The following is a 17,662-nucleotide window of genomic DNA, read 5'->3' as shown; positions in this document are numbered from 1 at the left end:
CAGATTTGGAAAATGATGACCATTTTGGATTCCAAAATGGTGGCCATGCACTATGTCATAAAAGTCGTCATGGGTGTCGTTTTATAGGTTTTAAGGGGCGCAGATTTCGAAAACGATGACCAATTTGGATTCCAAGATGGTGGCCATGCACTATGTTATAAAAGTCGTCATGGATGTCGTTTTATAGGTTTTAGGAGGCCCCGCTTTCGAAAATGATGACCATTTTGGAATCCAGAATGGCCGCCATGCACTATGTCATAAAAGTCGTCATGGGTGTCGTTTTATAGGTTTTGGGGGGCGCAGATTTCGAAAACGATAACCATTTTCGATTCCAAAATGGCGGCCATGCACTATGTCATAAAAGTCGTCATGGATGTCGTTTTATGGGTTTTAGGGGGCCCCGATTTAGAAAATGATGACCATTTTGAAATCCAAAATGGCGGCCATGCACTATGTCATAAAAGTCGTCATAGGTGTCGTTTTATAGGTTTTGGGGGGCGCAGATTTCGAAAACGATAACCATTTTCGATTCCAAAATGGCGGCCTTGCACTATGTCATAAAAGTCGTCATGGATGTCGTTTTATAGGTTTTGGGGGGCGCAGATTTAGAAAATGATGACCATTTTGGATTCCAAAATGGTGGCCATGCACTATGTCATAAAAGTCGTCATGGGTGTCGTTTTATTGGTTTTAGGGGGCGCAGATTTCGAAAACGATGACCATTTTGGATTCCAAAATGGCGGCCATGCACTATGTTATAAAAGTCGTCATGGATGTCGTTTTATAGGTTTTAGGGGGCCCCGATTTAGAAAATGATGACCATTTTGAAATCCAAAATGGCGGCCATGCACTATATAATAAAAGTCGTCATGGGTGTCGTTTTATAGGTTTTGGGGGGCGCAGATTTAGAAAATGATGACCATTTTGGATTCCAAAATGGTGGCCATGCACTATGTCATAAAAGTCGTCATAGGTGTCGTTTTATAGGTTTTAGGGGGCCCCGATTTAGAAAATGATGACCATTTTGAAATCCAAAATGGCGGCCATGCACTATGTAATAAAAGTCGTCATGGGTGTCGTTTTATAGGTTTTGGGGGGCGCAGATTTCGAAAACGATAACCATTTTCGATTCCAAAATGGCGGCCATGCACTATGTCATAAAAGTCGTCATGGATGTCGTTTTATGGGTTTTAGGGGGCCCCGATTTAGAAAATGATGACCATTTTGAAATCCAAAATGGCGGCCATGCACTATGTCATAAAAGTCGTCATAGGTGTCGTTTTATAGGTTTTGGGGGGCGCAGATTTCGAAAACGATAACCATTTTCGATTCCAAAATGGCGGCCATGCACTATGTCATAAAAGTCGTCATGGATGTCGTTTTATAGGTTTTGGGGGGCGCAGATTTAGAAAATGATGACCATTTTGGATTCCAAAATGGTGGCCATGCACTATGTCATAAAAGTCGTCATGGGTGTCGTTTTATTGGTTTTAGGGGGCGCAGATTTCGAAAACGATGACCATTTTGGATTCCAAAATGGCGGCCATGCACTATGTTATAAAAGTCGTCATGGATGTCGTTTTATAGGTTTTAGGGGGCCCCGATTTAGAAAATGATGACCATTTTGAAATCCAAAATGGCGGCCATGCACTATGTAATAAAAGTCGTCATGGGTGTCGTTTTATAGGTTTTGGGGGGCGCAGATTTAGAAAATGATGACCATTTTGGATTCCAAAATGGTGGCCATGCACTATGTCATAAAAGTCGTCATAGGTGTCGTTTTATAGGTTTTGGGGGCGCAGATTTCGAAAATGATGACCATTTTGAAATCCAAAATGGCGGCCATGCACTATGTCATAAAAGTTGTCATGGGTGTCGTTTTATATGTTTTAGGGAGCGCAGATTTCGAAAATAATAACTATTTTGGAATCGAAGATGGCGGCCATGCACTATGTTAAAAGTCGTCATGGATGTCGTTTTATAGGTTTTAGGGGGCCCCGATTTAGAAAATGATGACCATTTTGAAATCCAAAATGGCGGCCATGCACTATGTAATAAAAGTCGTCATGGGTGTCGTTTTATAGGTTTTGGGGGGCGCAGATTTAGAAAATGATGACCATTTTGGATTCCAAAATGGTGGCCATGCACTATGTCATAAAAGTCGTCATGGGTGTCGTTTTATAGGTTTTAGGGGGCCCCGATTTAGAAAATGATGACCATTTTGAAATCCAAAATGGCGGCCATGCACTATGTAATAAAAGTCGTCATGGGTGTCGTTTTATAGGTTTTGGGGGCGCAGATTTCGAAAATGATGACCATTTTGAAATCCAAAATGGCGGCCATGCACTATGTCATAAAAGTTGTCATGGGTGTCGTTTTATAGGTTTTAGGGAGCGCAGATTTCGAAAATAATAACTATTTTGGAATCGAAGATGGCGGCCATGCACTATGTTAAAAGTCGACATGGATGTCGTTTTGTTGGTCATGGTCATCATTTTCGAAATCTGCTCTTCCTAACACCTATAAATCAACATCTATGACGGCTTATATGACAAAGTGCACGGCAGACATCTTGGAATCCAAAATGGTCATCATTTTCGAATTCTGCACTCCCTAAAACCTATAAAACGATATCCATGACGACTTTTATGACAAAGTGCACGGCACACATCTTGGATTCCAAACTGGTCATCATTTTCGAAATCGGCACTTCCTAAAACCTATAAAACGATATTCATGACGACTTTTATGACAGAATACGTAGCGGCCATCTTGGATTATAAAATGATCATCGTTTTCGAATTCTGCACTCCCTAAAACCTATAAATCGACATCCGTGACGACGCAAGTTATCTTTATTTTCAGATCTAACAAATTGCTACAGAATACAAAGGACAAAAAAAGAAGCGAGGAGGTAATGAAACAAGTAAAAATATAGATGATTCCTCGACGCAATTGGATGCTTCTTAAATTGTGTCCAGATTTTTTTGTCATAAAAGTTTTTATTTTTCACGTATTACTCTCACAAGTTCCGTGACATTTCGACCTTGTAATTTTTTAAGTAAATGTTTTTGTTTATCTGTGAGGATCTCACTAGAATAATATAATCAAGGTATGTTTATATTTGATAATTGTAATAGTAACGCAAAAAAAAAAAAATTGTGTCTTATATTCCTGCCGAAGACTTTTATTTTTCCTTTTCCTTCTACACAAGTTTGGTCAAGTAATAAGAATTTAATCTCAATTTTATTTTGACTTCTACAACAGTAAAGCTACGAGGCCATGTTTGGTATCGTTTTCGTATAAATTCGCAGTACCAAATTTAGTTATGGTATCACATTGACACCATTCCAAAGTAAAAACATATAAACTTACTTTCTTTTAAACTCCTCTTCACGCTTAAACTGCTGAACAGTTTTAATTTAAATTTAGTACACATATATTTTGAGTCCCGAGACAGGACATAATAAGTTATCTCAAAAATCATCCTTCAAAGGTGTGAAATGAGGTGTAGGGGGAATTCAGAATTGACTTCTTGAAGTTAATACTGTTTAAGTTTAGGTTTGAAGTCATGTTTTTTTTATCATTTTTAACTAAATCAAAGATGTAGACCATCCCAAATTTAATATAAATCGGTTCAGCGGTTATTGATTTCCCGTACAAATTTCCACGCCACTTTTCACACCTTCAAAAGATGATTTTGGTTATAAGATCTATCCTATGTCCTGTTCCGGGACGCAAACTATTTCTATACCAAATTTCAACGAAATCGGTTCAGCGGTTAAGCGTCAAGAGGAGTTTAAAAAAAACCAACCAAGTGCGAGTCGGACTCGCGTATTAAGGGTTCCGTACATTAAGTCCGACTCGCGCTTGACGGCACATTTCTAATAGGTTTTCCTGTCATCTATAGGTAAAGAACTATTTTGTGTATTCAGATGGACAGACATACAGACTCACGAGTGATCCTATAAGGATTCCGTTTTTTGCTTTTGAGGTACGGAACCCTAAAAAGATTTTTTTAATTTTGTGGAATGGTGTCAATGTGATACCTTAAATGGATTCAGCAACCCAGATTTATACGAAAACGATACCATACACGGCCTAGCACCTTCACTGATGTAGATATATCAAGATAAAATTGAGAGCTCTAAATAAACTTTCAAGAGCGGATATCTCAAAAACTATTCAACATATCGAAAAAATTGACTGAATAAACTTGTAACAAATTAAATTAACTTTCATTTTGTATATAAATGGCCATGTCGCTAAGATGCATAGTTTCCGAGATATAATCGAAAAACCGGAAAACCTTTCAACAAAGGGACCTTCAAACAAAGCCCCCTCTCTTCCCCCCGCTCAAGGGCTACGGCCGGGGACTTTTGATATGTTCACCTCCTAACTTGTCCAAACCAAGTTACAGAGTCAAAAATTGTATTCCGAGCATTTCCCTCTACAACTTTTTGGAGCATTCGTTGGCTGACCTAAGTAGCTTATTGCATTTCTTTAAAAACTTTTCTGTGAAAGGTTGACGGGTGTTGGGTGTTTATATGGTTTTGGTCGATTATTATCATTTGCATCGCCCATGATGACTTACTAGAATTACTTACGAGCACACGACACACTAATTAATGTAATAGTAGTTTGACAAACCTTGGTTTTCAAGAGGTATTTTATATTGACATTTGCTGTCACAAATTTGCTGTCAGATTTAGTCGCAAACCGCACGCAAAGTGCACACAAATGTGTCGACACCTTGTTACGGAAAAGTGTACACACGGCGACGACACTTTGTTTCGAAACAATTCTAGACACATTGTGTGGACTCTGTTACGACACATCTGACATTTAGTTACCACTTTGATGATTCTGCGACTGGAATGGTTATATGGGTAGCGTATGTTTTTAAATGTTTAATTTATTAGTTATTTACGGAAATGCGTGCATGTTATTGTATGTCGAGAAAGTTGTGTGATTGTATTAATTGTTATATCTGGGAGACCGTGCTTTGCTCGGAAAACATAAAAACTCCTAAATGCGTATTTTCCCAGAGAAAATATCTAGCTCTATCGATTTTTCGCCCCCCAAAACCCCCTTAAAGCAAATTTCGAGATCTCCGAAATATGTACATATATACGTACAGTGGAACCTCGCTAACTCGAACCTCGATAAGACGAAATCCTCGTTAATACGAAATAAAATGTTACTGTCCGTCAATCAGAGCACGAAACCGCCATAACTATAATTCGACTCGACTATTCAGTACATTTTTAGGGTACCGTAAAAGGAACAACGGAACCCTTATAGGATCACTCGTGCGTCTGTCTGTCTGTCTGTCCGACCATTCCATGTTTATTGTCTGTTTCTGTAACTTGAAACAGACAATAAAACTGTACTCCATAAGACGAAACCTCTTTAACACGAGTTTTTGGCGTTTCCCTCGAGATTTGTGCTATCGAGGTTCCACTGTATTTGCTCGTTTAAAGGTACCTATGAGATAATATAAAGTTTAAAAAGTTTCATTTTCGAAACAAGCTTTTATCGGCAACTGATATTAAGCCGTCGCCTAAGTAGGTACTCGAGCGATTCTGAGAAGCCCGAATTCAACGAGGTTGGATAGTTTATTACTGTCTACAGAGTTCCTAGAACTATTAACTACCTACTCTTCTACCGCCTTCATAATCGAACCAGCTTGATGGTATCTAATAACATTGTATTATCACCGAGGTTACGAACGTAGGTAGGTGCCTAAGTACAACTAAATAAGTTAATCAGCTAATTCAGAAATCGTGAATCAGTTCATACAATCAATCGTGAAACAGTTGATAACAGTTCATGTTGGCGAGACCTCAATGACCGCATCTGATTTGGTCACCGCGATCACTTTCGTTTGAGATTACGCAACAAGCAGTTGACACTAGCTCTTGCACATATGACGTGAGCTCCACAGTCGAGTGGATTGACCGCATCCTTGTAACGGGACCGGGCATTAAGAGCTCGCTTCCGCGGGTATCGTCGCCATCAGATATATCGGAGCAGCCGAGGTGCCCAAAAATATCTGCACACGCACTCTAACGCCTTGACAATAAAGATTTGAACCCAATGAGCTTAGGCGCTTTTTAATGGGTGTATCCCCCTGGCCTGAAATCTCGAATAGGCTCACTACAGTGAAACACAACAATTAAAGTAAGAGCACAAATAACCAAGAGCCAGTAACCACGCAGCAGTGGCCGATGTTGACCGGAGTGGCTACATGGCGGCCTAGCGGGTCAACGAGTGTTGTGTCGGTGTCCGACATATGTACCCTCGTGTCGCTGAACTCGTTAGTATTCCGTGTGCGCCGGCGCGGCGCCCGGCCCGCGCGGCGCGGCGGAGGAAAGTGAGAGTGGGCCCGATTACGTTATGCAGACCGGTTGATAACAACAATCATAACAATATCAAACGTTGAATCATCTTAATAATAACGAGTCGAGGGAACCCCACTAATATAATAATGAACAACACGTTTCTGTTCGACATTCGTCATGAAATAAATTCGAGTAGCCGAGATGTCCACGATCATTTGAGCAAACCCTCTAATTTTTGTGCTAAATGATATCAAATCAGTGTTGAATACCAGGATTCTCTTTGCGGGCTAGTCAATTAAGCCGTTCTAGGCAATGTCTGATGATGAGCTCTAGCACTTAAAAAAATATTATAAAACAAAACAGTGCGACACAGATATTGATGATATTAATCTGTTGTGCTGAAAAAATAACTTTCTCTTAGGGTCCTAAATGACGAAGAAAAGAATCAAGTATTAGGGATCATCCATTAATTACGTCACACTTTTAGGGGTGGGAGGGGGTCAAGAAAATGTGTCATGTTGTGACATGGGGGAGGGGGGAGTCACAAACATTGTGACGTCATTTTAACTTCATCACTATTCATCAGTAACCGAAAAATAATTTATATTTTTTTATTCGCTGTACATTTAAATAATGAGGTTTTGGAAGTAGGTAATTTTCGTTCTTAATTGGTTTTGTGTTATAAAATTGCTAATATTTCTTTTACCAAAAATATATTTTTATTAAAAAAATAATGCCGAGTTAGTATTGCCGATTTCGTTGAAAACAAAATTGCCTAAAATAAATAATGAGGTTTTGGAAGTAGGTAATTTTCGTTCTTAATTGGTTTTGTGTTATAAAATTGCTAATATTTCTTTTACCAAAAATATATTTTTATTAAAAAAATAATGCCGAGTTAGTATTGCCGATTTCGTTGAAAACAAAATTGCCTAAAATGTGACGTCACACCAGGTGGGGAAGGATTTGCAAAATGTGACCAAGTGTGACAAGGAGGGGGGGAGGGGTCAAAAAACCTAGATAATGGATGACCTTAATGGATGATCCCTTACGGAGAACTGACCCTTCCATTTGGCTCAATGCTTGTTCAGATATTTGGGAGCACCTTGGCCGCTCCGATATACCTGATGGCGGCGGCGGCTGGACGCTTCAGTACAAATGTATTTTTTTAATTAAATTAGTCATATTCTTATTGTCATAGATTCGCACGTGCGCTACATTATAAAACTCACGTTTACATTGTTTTGTTTAGCTAACCATTATGGTTTAAACTTTCTCGAAGAACCCATTTAGGGTTCTTCGAGAAATATGAAGTAGATAAGTAATACGGTAAACAACAACGATACCCGCCATTTTAAACATCGTCGCTTGTACAAATTGGTCATCCAACACCGGCAATTACCGTGACCAGTTCGGCCGCTCGTCAAGAAAACATGCTAGTACATGTACTTACCACGAATGATTAAATAGGACAGTTAACCATTTATAAACCACATTGCAACGACATAAGAGCGACCACTAGTCATATAACTGCTAACAGTGCTAACTAACAATTCTAAAACGTTATAGCAAACCCATTAAGGTTCACGAATGGTCAAGGAATGTTGCTGTTAGTGTTGCAGGTGTAAACATCTTTATCGAAGTAGGAAAACATCACGTGGTCGTTTAGTTAGCCAGTAACTAGCCTTTATCATCTACATTACTTGCATTGCATTGCAGCCCGATCGACTAAACGCAACGCTAAAAAACGTCGAGCAGTTTGGTTCAAGTCTTGTTAAAAGAGTATTTTATGACACGCACGTATACATAAAACTTACTAATATGAATAAGTTAATTTTAGAGTCGAGCTAGACGTACGGATTAGTTTTTCATGTGTTATACACAGTGATTTTTTTATGTCTGACCATACTCTGATCATACTGAATAACTTTTTTTTTTAATTAAGAAACAAACAGTCTTATACAACAGATAATTATATAGAGTAACATTATTCTAGTAATAGACTTATAGTTTCCTATATGTAAACAAATATTATAATAAAAACTTATTACTACGTATAAATGACATGCATATGTACTAGTATGTGGGACGAGATATGTGAGGAAATCTTAATTTAGCTGGTCATACAGGTGTTTATTATTTTAAAGAAGAAAAAACTAATTTTTTAAACAATCTTAGTGAGCTGCTAAATATGTCTACGTTTTGGCACTTTACATTGTACAGCTTTTACTATGAAGCCAAACCCAGTTCATTACTGAATGACATATTCACCCCTCATTGTACGGTCAGACAACAAAATCACTCTGCATTATGATTAATTCTTAACAGTATTTCCCAGAATGCTTCTGACTGCACATGCAGGCTGCGCCGGCGCGGCCTTGACACGAGGACGCGACACTACACAATGCATTCCGACGGTTACCATTCGAACATTAGGTAGCTGTATAGTGTGCTAGTAGTGGTGGGCCTGCATGTGCGTGCGCCCCGGGCGGCGGCGGCGGCGGCGGCGCGCCGGATTCCAATATGCAACAGCTTTGGGAAGGCACAAAACAAATTTCGATTTTCGATGTTCGCTGTATATCCTCAGCAACGACTATCCCATGTTTCGCTAACTATTTAAATGAACATTCTACCATAGTGTCGCTTTCTTACTGGCGCTCTCTTTTAACTCTTTGCTGCCCACCACAGTCACGATCTCACGATACCTATCTAAAGAAGAGACTCTTTCCAGATAGATTTTTGTATTACAAACAGCAAAATTCCTAACCTAACTGTACATCGGTCGACCTTATTTTATTACAAAAGGCATAAGGTCCACCGACGTACAGTTAACACTGTTAACAGTGTGGACGATATGGTAATTGCCCCACCTGTTGCTATCTCTATTGCATGCGCGTAAAACTCGCACAGTGACATTGATAACCGGCAACATGTACGAAAATCACAAATACTGTATGTATGTATGTATGTATGTATGTATGTATAAACTCTTTATTGTACAAAACACAAATCACAAATTTATGGTACAGGAAATTTATGGTACTATATCTCTAACTGTAAAGCGTATCTCTCTGGTTTAGCCAGCGAAGCACGGAGATCGTTATTGGCAGGCTAATTTGATACGATCTATAACAAAAATTATCTGTTACTTAATTATAGGGATTGTCTTTACAAAATTATTAAATCTAAAAATATCTTTATATTAAATTACATATTTAAGGGATCATCCATTAATTACGTCACACGAATTTCTAGGTTTTTTGACCCCTCCCCCTCTCCTTGTCACACTTGGTCACATTTTGCAAATCCCTCCCCACCTGGTGTGACGTCATATTTTAGGCAATTTTGTTTTCAACGAAATCGGCAATATTTTTTAATAAAAAATATTTTTGGTAAAAGAAATATTAGTAATTTTATAACACAAAACCAATTAGGAACGAAAATTATCTACTTCCAAAACCTCATTATTTAAATGTACAACGAATAAAAAAATATAAATTAATTTTCGGTTACTGATGAATAGTGATGAAGTTAAAGTGATGTCACAATGTTTGTGACTTTCCCCTCCCCCATGTCACAACATGTCACATTTTATTGACCCCTCCCACCCCCTAAACGTGTGACGTAATTAATGGATGGCCCCTAATTTTAAATAGTGGAAGTGAACCAGAATAATTGAAATTTCGTAACTACTAGTGATATACTCGAGCAGCGAGTGCATTAGTTTCGGAGTTGGTTGTGGACGAAGGTTAATAGTAAAGTAAACAAATCGCCAAGTTGCCCCGGCGCGGGCCCGGCGGCGGCGCGGCGTTGTTCACGTGGCGATGACGTCCTTGCTCTCTCTAGCCGCGATCTCCGTTATTTACTCTACGACACGTCACTAGAGAAAGGAAAAGGGTGACCTACTCGCGAACAAACGTCCATTCATACAACCACCCAAATTCCATTACCATTTGACATTTAGTTCAGTTTATAATTTATATAGTAGTGTTTGTACTTGAAAAAAAAAACTAATTAAAATATTTTCTGTAAATATGTATGTAATTTAATTTGTTCTAATACTTCTAATAGTACTTCTTAAGTAACTGAACATCGATGGACCTTAAACCTTTATAATAGGGCTCCTTTACGAACTGACAATTAAATGTGCGAAAACGATGGTAATACAGTCGCCATCAGATGTTTCGGGGCGGCCAAGGTACTCACAAATATCTGAACACGCCTCTATTGTCAAATGCAATCAGCAACTCATATTGTCAAACCTTATCTCGGTGCACTGAGGTTTACAATTAGTCAATTTACCGTGTGAACGATGGCTCGTCTGCTGGCGTCTCTACATTGGTAGGAATGTTGGGATGTGTGATACGTCTCGCTAATCTTGCTAATGGAACGGAAAAACAATGCAGTTTTTATAGAGATTTCAAAGGAATTCAGGTCTATACATTTGGTAAACAACGCTTGACATACGATAGAAATGAGTTTAGGTAAGTACAGTCTGATTGCAGATGCAGAGATAGTATAAGACAGCCGTCATACAAAGAAGATCTTTAGCAAATTAACATAGCTATCGATATAAACTCACTGTCGTATTAGTTGTGTAATCATTGGATTGAAAATATAAAGTATGACGGCGAAACCAGCCGTTTAGTTTATGTAAACCTACTGTCTCCAACCTGATAAAGATGGACCCCTAAAACGGAGGTAAGTTAAGTTCTCACTTAGAAACCGGGCAGTGTGGTTCTTACACAACACAACTTAGGAGGTTGATGATCTTGTGTTATCGATAGCTTATTTATTGTAGATTACTGGGGTATGCATAACTCCATATACCCGCCATAGTACCTTTGACCATGGGACGTCACATATGACTATATGTAGGTACTGACCATGCGCTCGCGCTCGTCCTCGATGGTCCGCATGAGCTTGGCGAAATGGTGGAGAGAGTGCGAGATGACGCGCTCGTCCTCGGTCATGGAGGCGCCGATGCACGCAAACTCGAAGTTTTCCATGCTGCCCGCCAACGCCAGCTGCGCCGCGCCCAGTCCTGTGGAAGATACATAATACATCAATAGGCGGGCATCAGCAGTTCGGTCTTTAGCGAGGCACGTCTCCACAGACCGAGCTGCTTCACGCGGCGATACCTCGCCAGGCGGCGGATAATGTACAACTAGGGGACTGAGGGGACAAATTCATGAAAGCTTAATATACACTTGTAATTGCGGAAGTCTCTTTCTAAAGTCCCTAGTATAACTAGAAGATTTCGTGCAATAATATGTATGTAACGGACCCTAATGCTTGCACTTGCAAAGCGCGTTTTCACCTGATCTCTTTTGAAATATTTTTTGGGTGTGGCATACAGTTTATTACAGAGGGCTCTTTCATCTGGCCCTCGCCTCTGAGCTTGACTTCACCGGCCGGCCAGAGTGGAGTCGCAAGAGCGGGACCTATATGCTCCAGGTTGGAAGTGTAAAATGTCATAACGCCAGCGGCCTGCTGAACGGATTACTGGAATGTGGCTACCGCAGACTCACCTCTCGACAACCTCAGAGCCGCTCCGAAGTATTGCTCTATTGTCGCACTGCTGTGTGTGCGGCAATTTTGTGGGGCCCAGCACGAAATGAGTAATAGGCGAGTAACCACCTGTCTTTCACAATTTTGAGACTGATTGTCACGTCAGGTATACGGCAGGCTATAGTCTCCTCCCATAGGCCATTATGCCGTCCATCCAACTTGCATATCAATAGCCTATGACCTTAGATCGCAATCCCATCGCAGCACAAAAGTGCTGCACTGCAATAGTCTTTGCAATTGGCGGGGACCATCTCTGGATGTATTTTATTGTGCGCTCGGAGATGGTATCCGCCACGTGTATCCCTTGCTTTTAGATTAAATTGTCTTAAAGGGCCTCTGCGCTGTTGGCTTCGGCCCCACGCACGCCTCCCAAAGGTCAGGAATATGGAAAAAAGATGTCAATGAAACAACTCACGCTCTGTCAGTTACGTGTCCCGCATAAAAACAATTTCATTATAACAGTAACCAATTTATTATCTTGTAATGTTCTAATGCAGCGGTCGGCAACCTTTTAGCAGAGAGTGAGAAGAGAGAAGAAACGGAGGTGTCGCGGGCCGTAGTTTGTTAATATTTATGACTTTATGAGACATTGTCGTTTGTCACTATTACATACAAAATAGCCTAGGCGGCACTCGGGCCGCACGTGACAGTTTCACGAGCCGCATGCCGCCCGCGGGCCGCAGGTTGCCGACCGCTGTTCTAATGTATTAAGGATTTGTAAACTTTCACGCACTGCATAACTGAGTAAAGGTAAAGGCATGCCCTTCTGCATTCAGTTTCAAGGTGAGCGTCGGTACGGCAGGTGACAGCCGGAGCACACCGCACCGGTCACGACTCACGGCACTACTTCACGATCATGTCAAGACACTTTGCCTTGTGGCTCTACTACAAAAGCTTCATAGACAGCATGCGGCTTTTTTGAGTTTCAATTGCGGCAAATTGTTAAACCTTAGGGATTAGACCACTATAAAACTGATGATTTCTACTGCGGTTGGCTCTTCTCTTTAAACGTTTGCCGATCCTCGCAGCGAAGTCTATCGGATAGAATAAAGCAACGGGTTTCCAGCGGAAGCAAATTACAGTTATAAAGTATTCGATTAATTTTCGCTTTGGCCTGTCCTGCACATCGTAGCGATGGCAAGAAACCCGGAGTCCGCATTAAAAACCTAATCCCAAGTATTAGCGCAGGCTACTACATTTTATGAATGGTAGACGTACCATCTGACCTAACCCGGAGAGGATGAAGTACTAAGCTAGGCTTTCTTATTGGGGTGAGGCCAGTTTCCTCACGATGTTTCCCTTCACCGAAAAGCGTTGGCAAACATCAAATGATAATTTGTACATATTTTCCCAGAATTTTTTTAACGAGCTTGTGGGTGTGAAACCATGACCTCCGGTTTAGAAGCTAATACTTACACTAAAATTCGGGACGCTAAGCTACCAACGCTTCAGGTATTTGCCTTGACAAATATCTATGTTTCTTCAGAACGAGAGAGCAGATAATATTATAGCAGAATTTTTAGGACTAGGAATAGCGTCACTAACCCGTGTTTATTGCAAAAAAAACGAAACAGTTAGGCTGGCTCTCATTTAATTCGGAAGCAGTATAGTTGAGTGAGCTGAAATGAGTGTGTCAGTGACCCCGCCCACGGCAGACAGGACTCCATTTACAGCTTATGAGCGTTTCTAGTCTCCTCAAATTGAAAAGGTGAACAAGAACTGTTAAAAACTATAACGACCTTACTAGAGTCGGACCAAGATATCAAGATAACTTGCACAAAATTCGCAGTGTCAGAGAATGGTCACATTTGTAAGAAAATACTTTTTATTCCGGCCTTTGCACACTTTGTCACGTCAAAGTCGGTGGAAAGAAAGATAGCGAAGACGAACTCTACCCATTTTTTCGACAAAACATCTTTTTGTAGAAAAAATGGGTAAGTTAATAAAATAGGTAACCAACGATTAGTCGAGATGCTACGGTAGAAAACACAATCGAAAATTCGAAATGCATACATAGACTGCTAGAATCATAAATCATAAGGGGTCATCCATTAATTACGTCACACGTATTTCTAGGTTTTTTGACCCCTCCCCCCCTCCTTGTCACACTTGGTCACATTTGGCAAACCCCTCCCCCCTAGTGTGACGTCACATTTTTTCTACGAAATCGCCAAATCGGATTAAATAAGTACCTAAGTATTATTAATATTTTATCAAAATATTTTTAACGATATAAATATTAGTAATTTTATAACCCAAAACTGCTTAGGAAAGAAAATTAAATGAATAAAAACGATTATCGTTTTAAAAACTTGTTATTTAAATGTACAGCGAATAAAATAATTTAAATAAATTTTCGGTTACTAATAATGAAGTTAAAGTGACGTCACAAAGTTTGTGTCTTCCCCCTCCCCCATGTCACAATATGTCACATTTTCTTGACCCCCTCCCTCCCCCTAAGCGTGTGATGTAATTAATGGATGACCCCTAACCCATCCTTTTGGCTTTGTCGTAATCCGTAGGTCCGTAGCAAGGCACTTTTCAATTTTTAACAATATGCATCCTCAGAATATCAGAGCCGCATTAATTAAGAGTGCTATTACATTTCGGGGTTGAGCGAGTTTAGGTATTTTACGCGCTACGGCAGGCCGTGCGAGCTCAGTATTCCGATCCCTTCTACCACACTCGCAGTACAATGATGGATTAAACATTCTTGATCCTTCGCGAAGCATATTGAAATCAACCATAACAACACTAACTGTACTTATAAAGTCCTAAAACTGTTATTTGGTAAGTACGAAAATACTAAATGCAGTGCAAATGTACATAGGGGCTGTTCATAAATTACGTCATCTATTTTTGACCCCCCCATCCCTCAAATCATCCAAAAATCATGCTTCGGATGACTCTGTTTCCTCCTACGTCATGCTACCATCATCCGATGTCCAGACCCCCCCCCCCTCCTCCCATTTGAAACGACGTAATTTATGAATAGCCCCATACTCGTACTTATGAACGTATATTACTTGAAAGAAATTATAGGTACTCGCTTATTTACAAGAAACAAGTTACAAGAAACTGAAGATACACAGGGTCTGATGATGGAGCTGGAAGGTGGCCACGGGTACCAGTCTATCATGTAACTAAACCACTTCGTGTTTGGGCTCGTTTGATTCGTCTCAACAAGATCTTTGACACAAGACAGTACTCAGGGTCTGATGATGGAGCTGGAAGGTGGTCACCATTACCAATCAACCATACAACTAAACCACATCGTGTTTAGGCTCGTTTTATTCATCTCAACAAGATCTTTGACACTAGGTGATACTCAGAGTCTGATGATGGAGCTGGAAGTTGGTTACCGGTACCAATCAACCATGCAACTGAACCACTTCATGTTTAGGCTCGTTTGACTAGTCTCAACAAGATCTTTGACACTAGGTGATACTCAGAGTCTGATGATGGAGCCGGAAGGTGGTCACCGGTACCAATCAACCTTGCAACTAAACCACTTCATGTTTAGGCTCGTTTGATTAGTCTCAACAAGATCTTTGACACTAGGTGATACTCAGAGTCTGATGATGGAGCTGGAAGGTGGTCACCGGTACCAATCAACCATGCAACTAAACCACTTCGTGTTTAGGCTCGTTTGATTCGTCTCAACAAGATCTTTGACACTAGGTGATAAACCAAACACGAAGTGGTTCAGCTATGTGATAGACTGGTACCCGTCGCCACCTTCGAGCTCCATCATCAGACCCTGAGTACTAACTTGTGTCCAAGGTCTTGTTGAGACGAATCAAACGAGCCCAAACATGAAGTGGTTCAGTTACATGATAGCAGTGTTGGCAAAAAATCAATTCGAATTGACGATTGAGAACTGACCGATCAATTCGAATTGACGATTGACGAAACTAATTCTAAATCTACTGATTGAAGATTGACGATTACTAATCGTTAATTCGAAATGATCGGTCAATCCTCAATCGTCAATTCGGATTGACGATTACTTTGTATGTACCTACCTAATGTCCTTTTTATTTAGGCCATTTTTGTGAAACTGACCAAATGCGTTCAAAAGCGGTGTCTGAGTTTACCAAAGGTTCCGAAACATGTTTCCGACGGCTATATGAAGGATGTCCTTTTTGGAACATTTTCGGGACTTTCCTTGAAATTAACCGATAGCGTTCAAAATCGATATCTGAGGTGCCCAAAGGTTTCGAAACTTGTTTCCGAGGGAAATATTGAGAGATGTCCTTTTTTGGGACATTTCTAGAAATTACCCGATTGCGTTTAAAATCGATATCTGAGGTAAACAGAGGTTTCTAAACATTTTTTCAACTGCAATATTGAAAGGTGTCCTGTTTTGGGACATTTTAGTGACATTCTTTGAAAGTGACTGATTGCATTCAAAATCGATAGCTGAGGTGCAAAATATGGTTTCAACGGCAATATTTAGATTCTACACTTTAGCCGCGTACTTACTTTACTACCTGCATTACGCCACCCTGCTGAAAAAAGGTCATTTCTCGGTATTGCCGTCAGAAACATGTTTCGAAACCTTTGGGCACCTCAGATATCGATTTTGAACGCAATCGGTTAATTGGAAGTAATGTCCCATAAATGTCCAGAAAAAAAGGAAACTCCGTCTGTATTGCCGTCGGAAACATGTTACGGAACCTTTGGAAATCTCAGATATCGTTTTAAAGTGCCAACGATCAATTTAAAAAAATGTCCCGACATGGAAGGGACATCCTTCAATACTGACGTCAGAAACATTTTTCGGGACCTATGGTCGACATCGATTACGAATATGAACGTAATTGGCCAATTTCGAAAAATGTCCCTAAAAGGGACATCAGTCAATATTGACATCAGGAACATGTTTTCGAACCTCTGGGAACCTCAGATATCGACTTTAAGTCCAGTAAGTAAGTCCCTAAAAAGGACACCTTTGAAAACTAATCTTAGGGAAGGGAAAGGGACCCTAGGTTAATCTAGATTGAGAATTGATTTAATCCAAATTGAGGATTGATGCGTTAATTCCAATTGATTCAATCGGATTGACGCGTCAATCAGAATTAAATCAATTCGAATTGATCAATTCGGATTGACGCGTCAATTCGATTGATCAATCCGGATTGATTTAGTTCAGATTGATGCCAACACTGCATGATAGACAGGTACCCGTCGCCACCTTTGAGCTCCATCATCAGATCCTGAGTACTATCTTGTGTCAAAGATCTTGTTGAGACGAATAAAACGTGCCTAAACACGAAGTGGTTCAGTTACATGATAGACTGGTACCCGTGGCCACCTTTCGGCTCCATAATCAAACCTTGTGTATCTTCAGTGTCAAAGATCTTGTTGAGACTAATCAAACGAGCCCAAACACGAAGAGGTTTAGTTGCATGGTTGATTGGTACCGGTGACCACCTTCCGGCTCCATCATCAGACCCTGAGTACTATCTTGTGTCAAAGATCTTGTTGAGACGAATAAAACGAGCCTAAACACGAAGTGGTTTCGTGCACGGTTGATTGGTACCGGTGACCACCTTCCGGCTCCATCATCAGACCCTGAGTACTATCTTGTGTCAAAGATCTTGTTGAGACGAATAAAACGAGCCTAAACACGAAGTGGTTTCGTTGCACGGTTGATTGGTACCGGTGACCACCTTCCGGCTCCATCATCAGACCCTGAGTACTATCTTGTGTCAAAGATCTTGTTGAGACGAATAAAACGAGCCTAA

The 17,662-nt window shown here is 40.3% G+C and overlaps 1 protein-coding gene across 1 annotated transcript in view; it reads right to left on the bottom strand.

The window, feature by feature from the left end:
• The window catches only part of LOC134670483 (rho GTPase-activating protein 26), a 72,650-nt gene that overhangs the window by 48,797 nt on the left and 6,191 nt on the right, over positions 1–17,662 (bottom strand). The window contains exon 2 of the mRNA XM_063528308.1: positions 11,228–11,385. Within this exon, the coding sequence (XP_063384378.1) occupies positions 11,228–11,385 (158 nt within the window). The remainder of the gene's footprint in view (positions 1–11,227; positions 11,386–17,662) is intronic.

This window comes from Cydia fagiglandana, chromosome 14 (genome assembly GCF_963556715.1).
Source record: "Cydia fagiglandana chromosome 14, ilCydFagi1.1, whole genome shotgun sequence".
Taxonomy (NCBI): Eukaryota; Metazoa; Arthropoda; class Insecta; order Lepidoptera; family Tortricidae; genus Cydia; species Cydia fagiglandana.
This window is presented reverse-complemented; position numbering and strand designations above follow the sequence as displayed.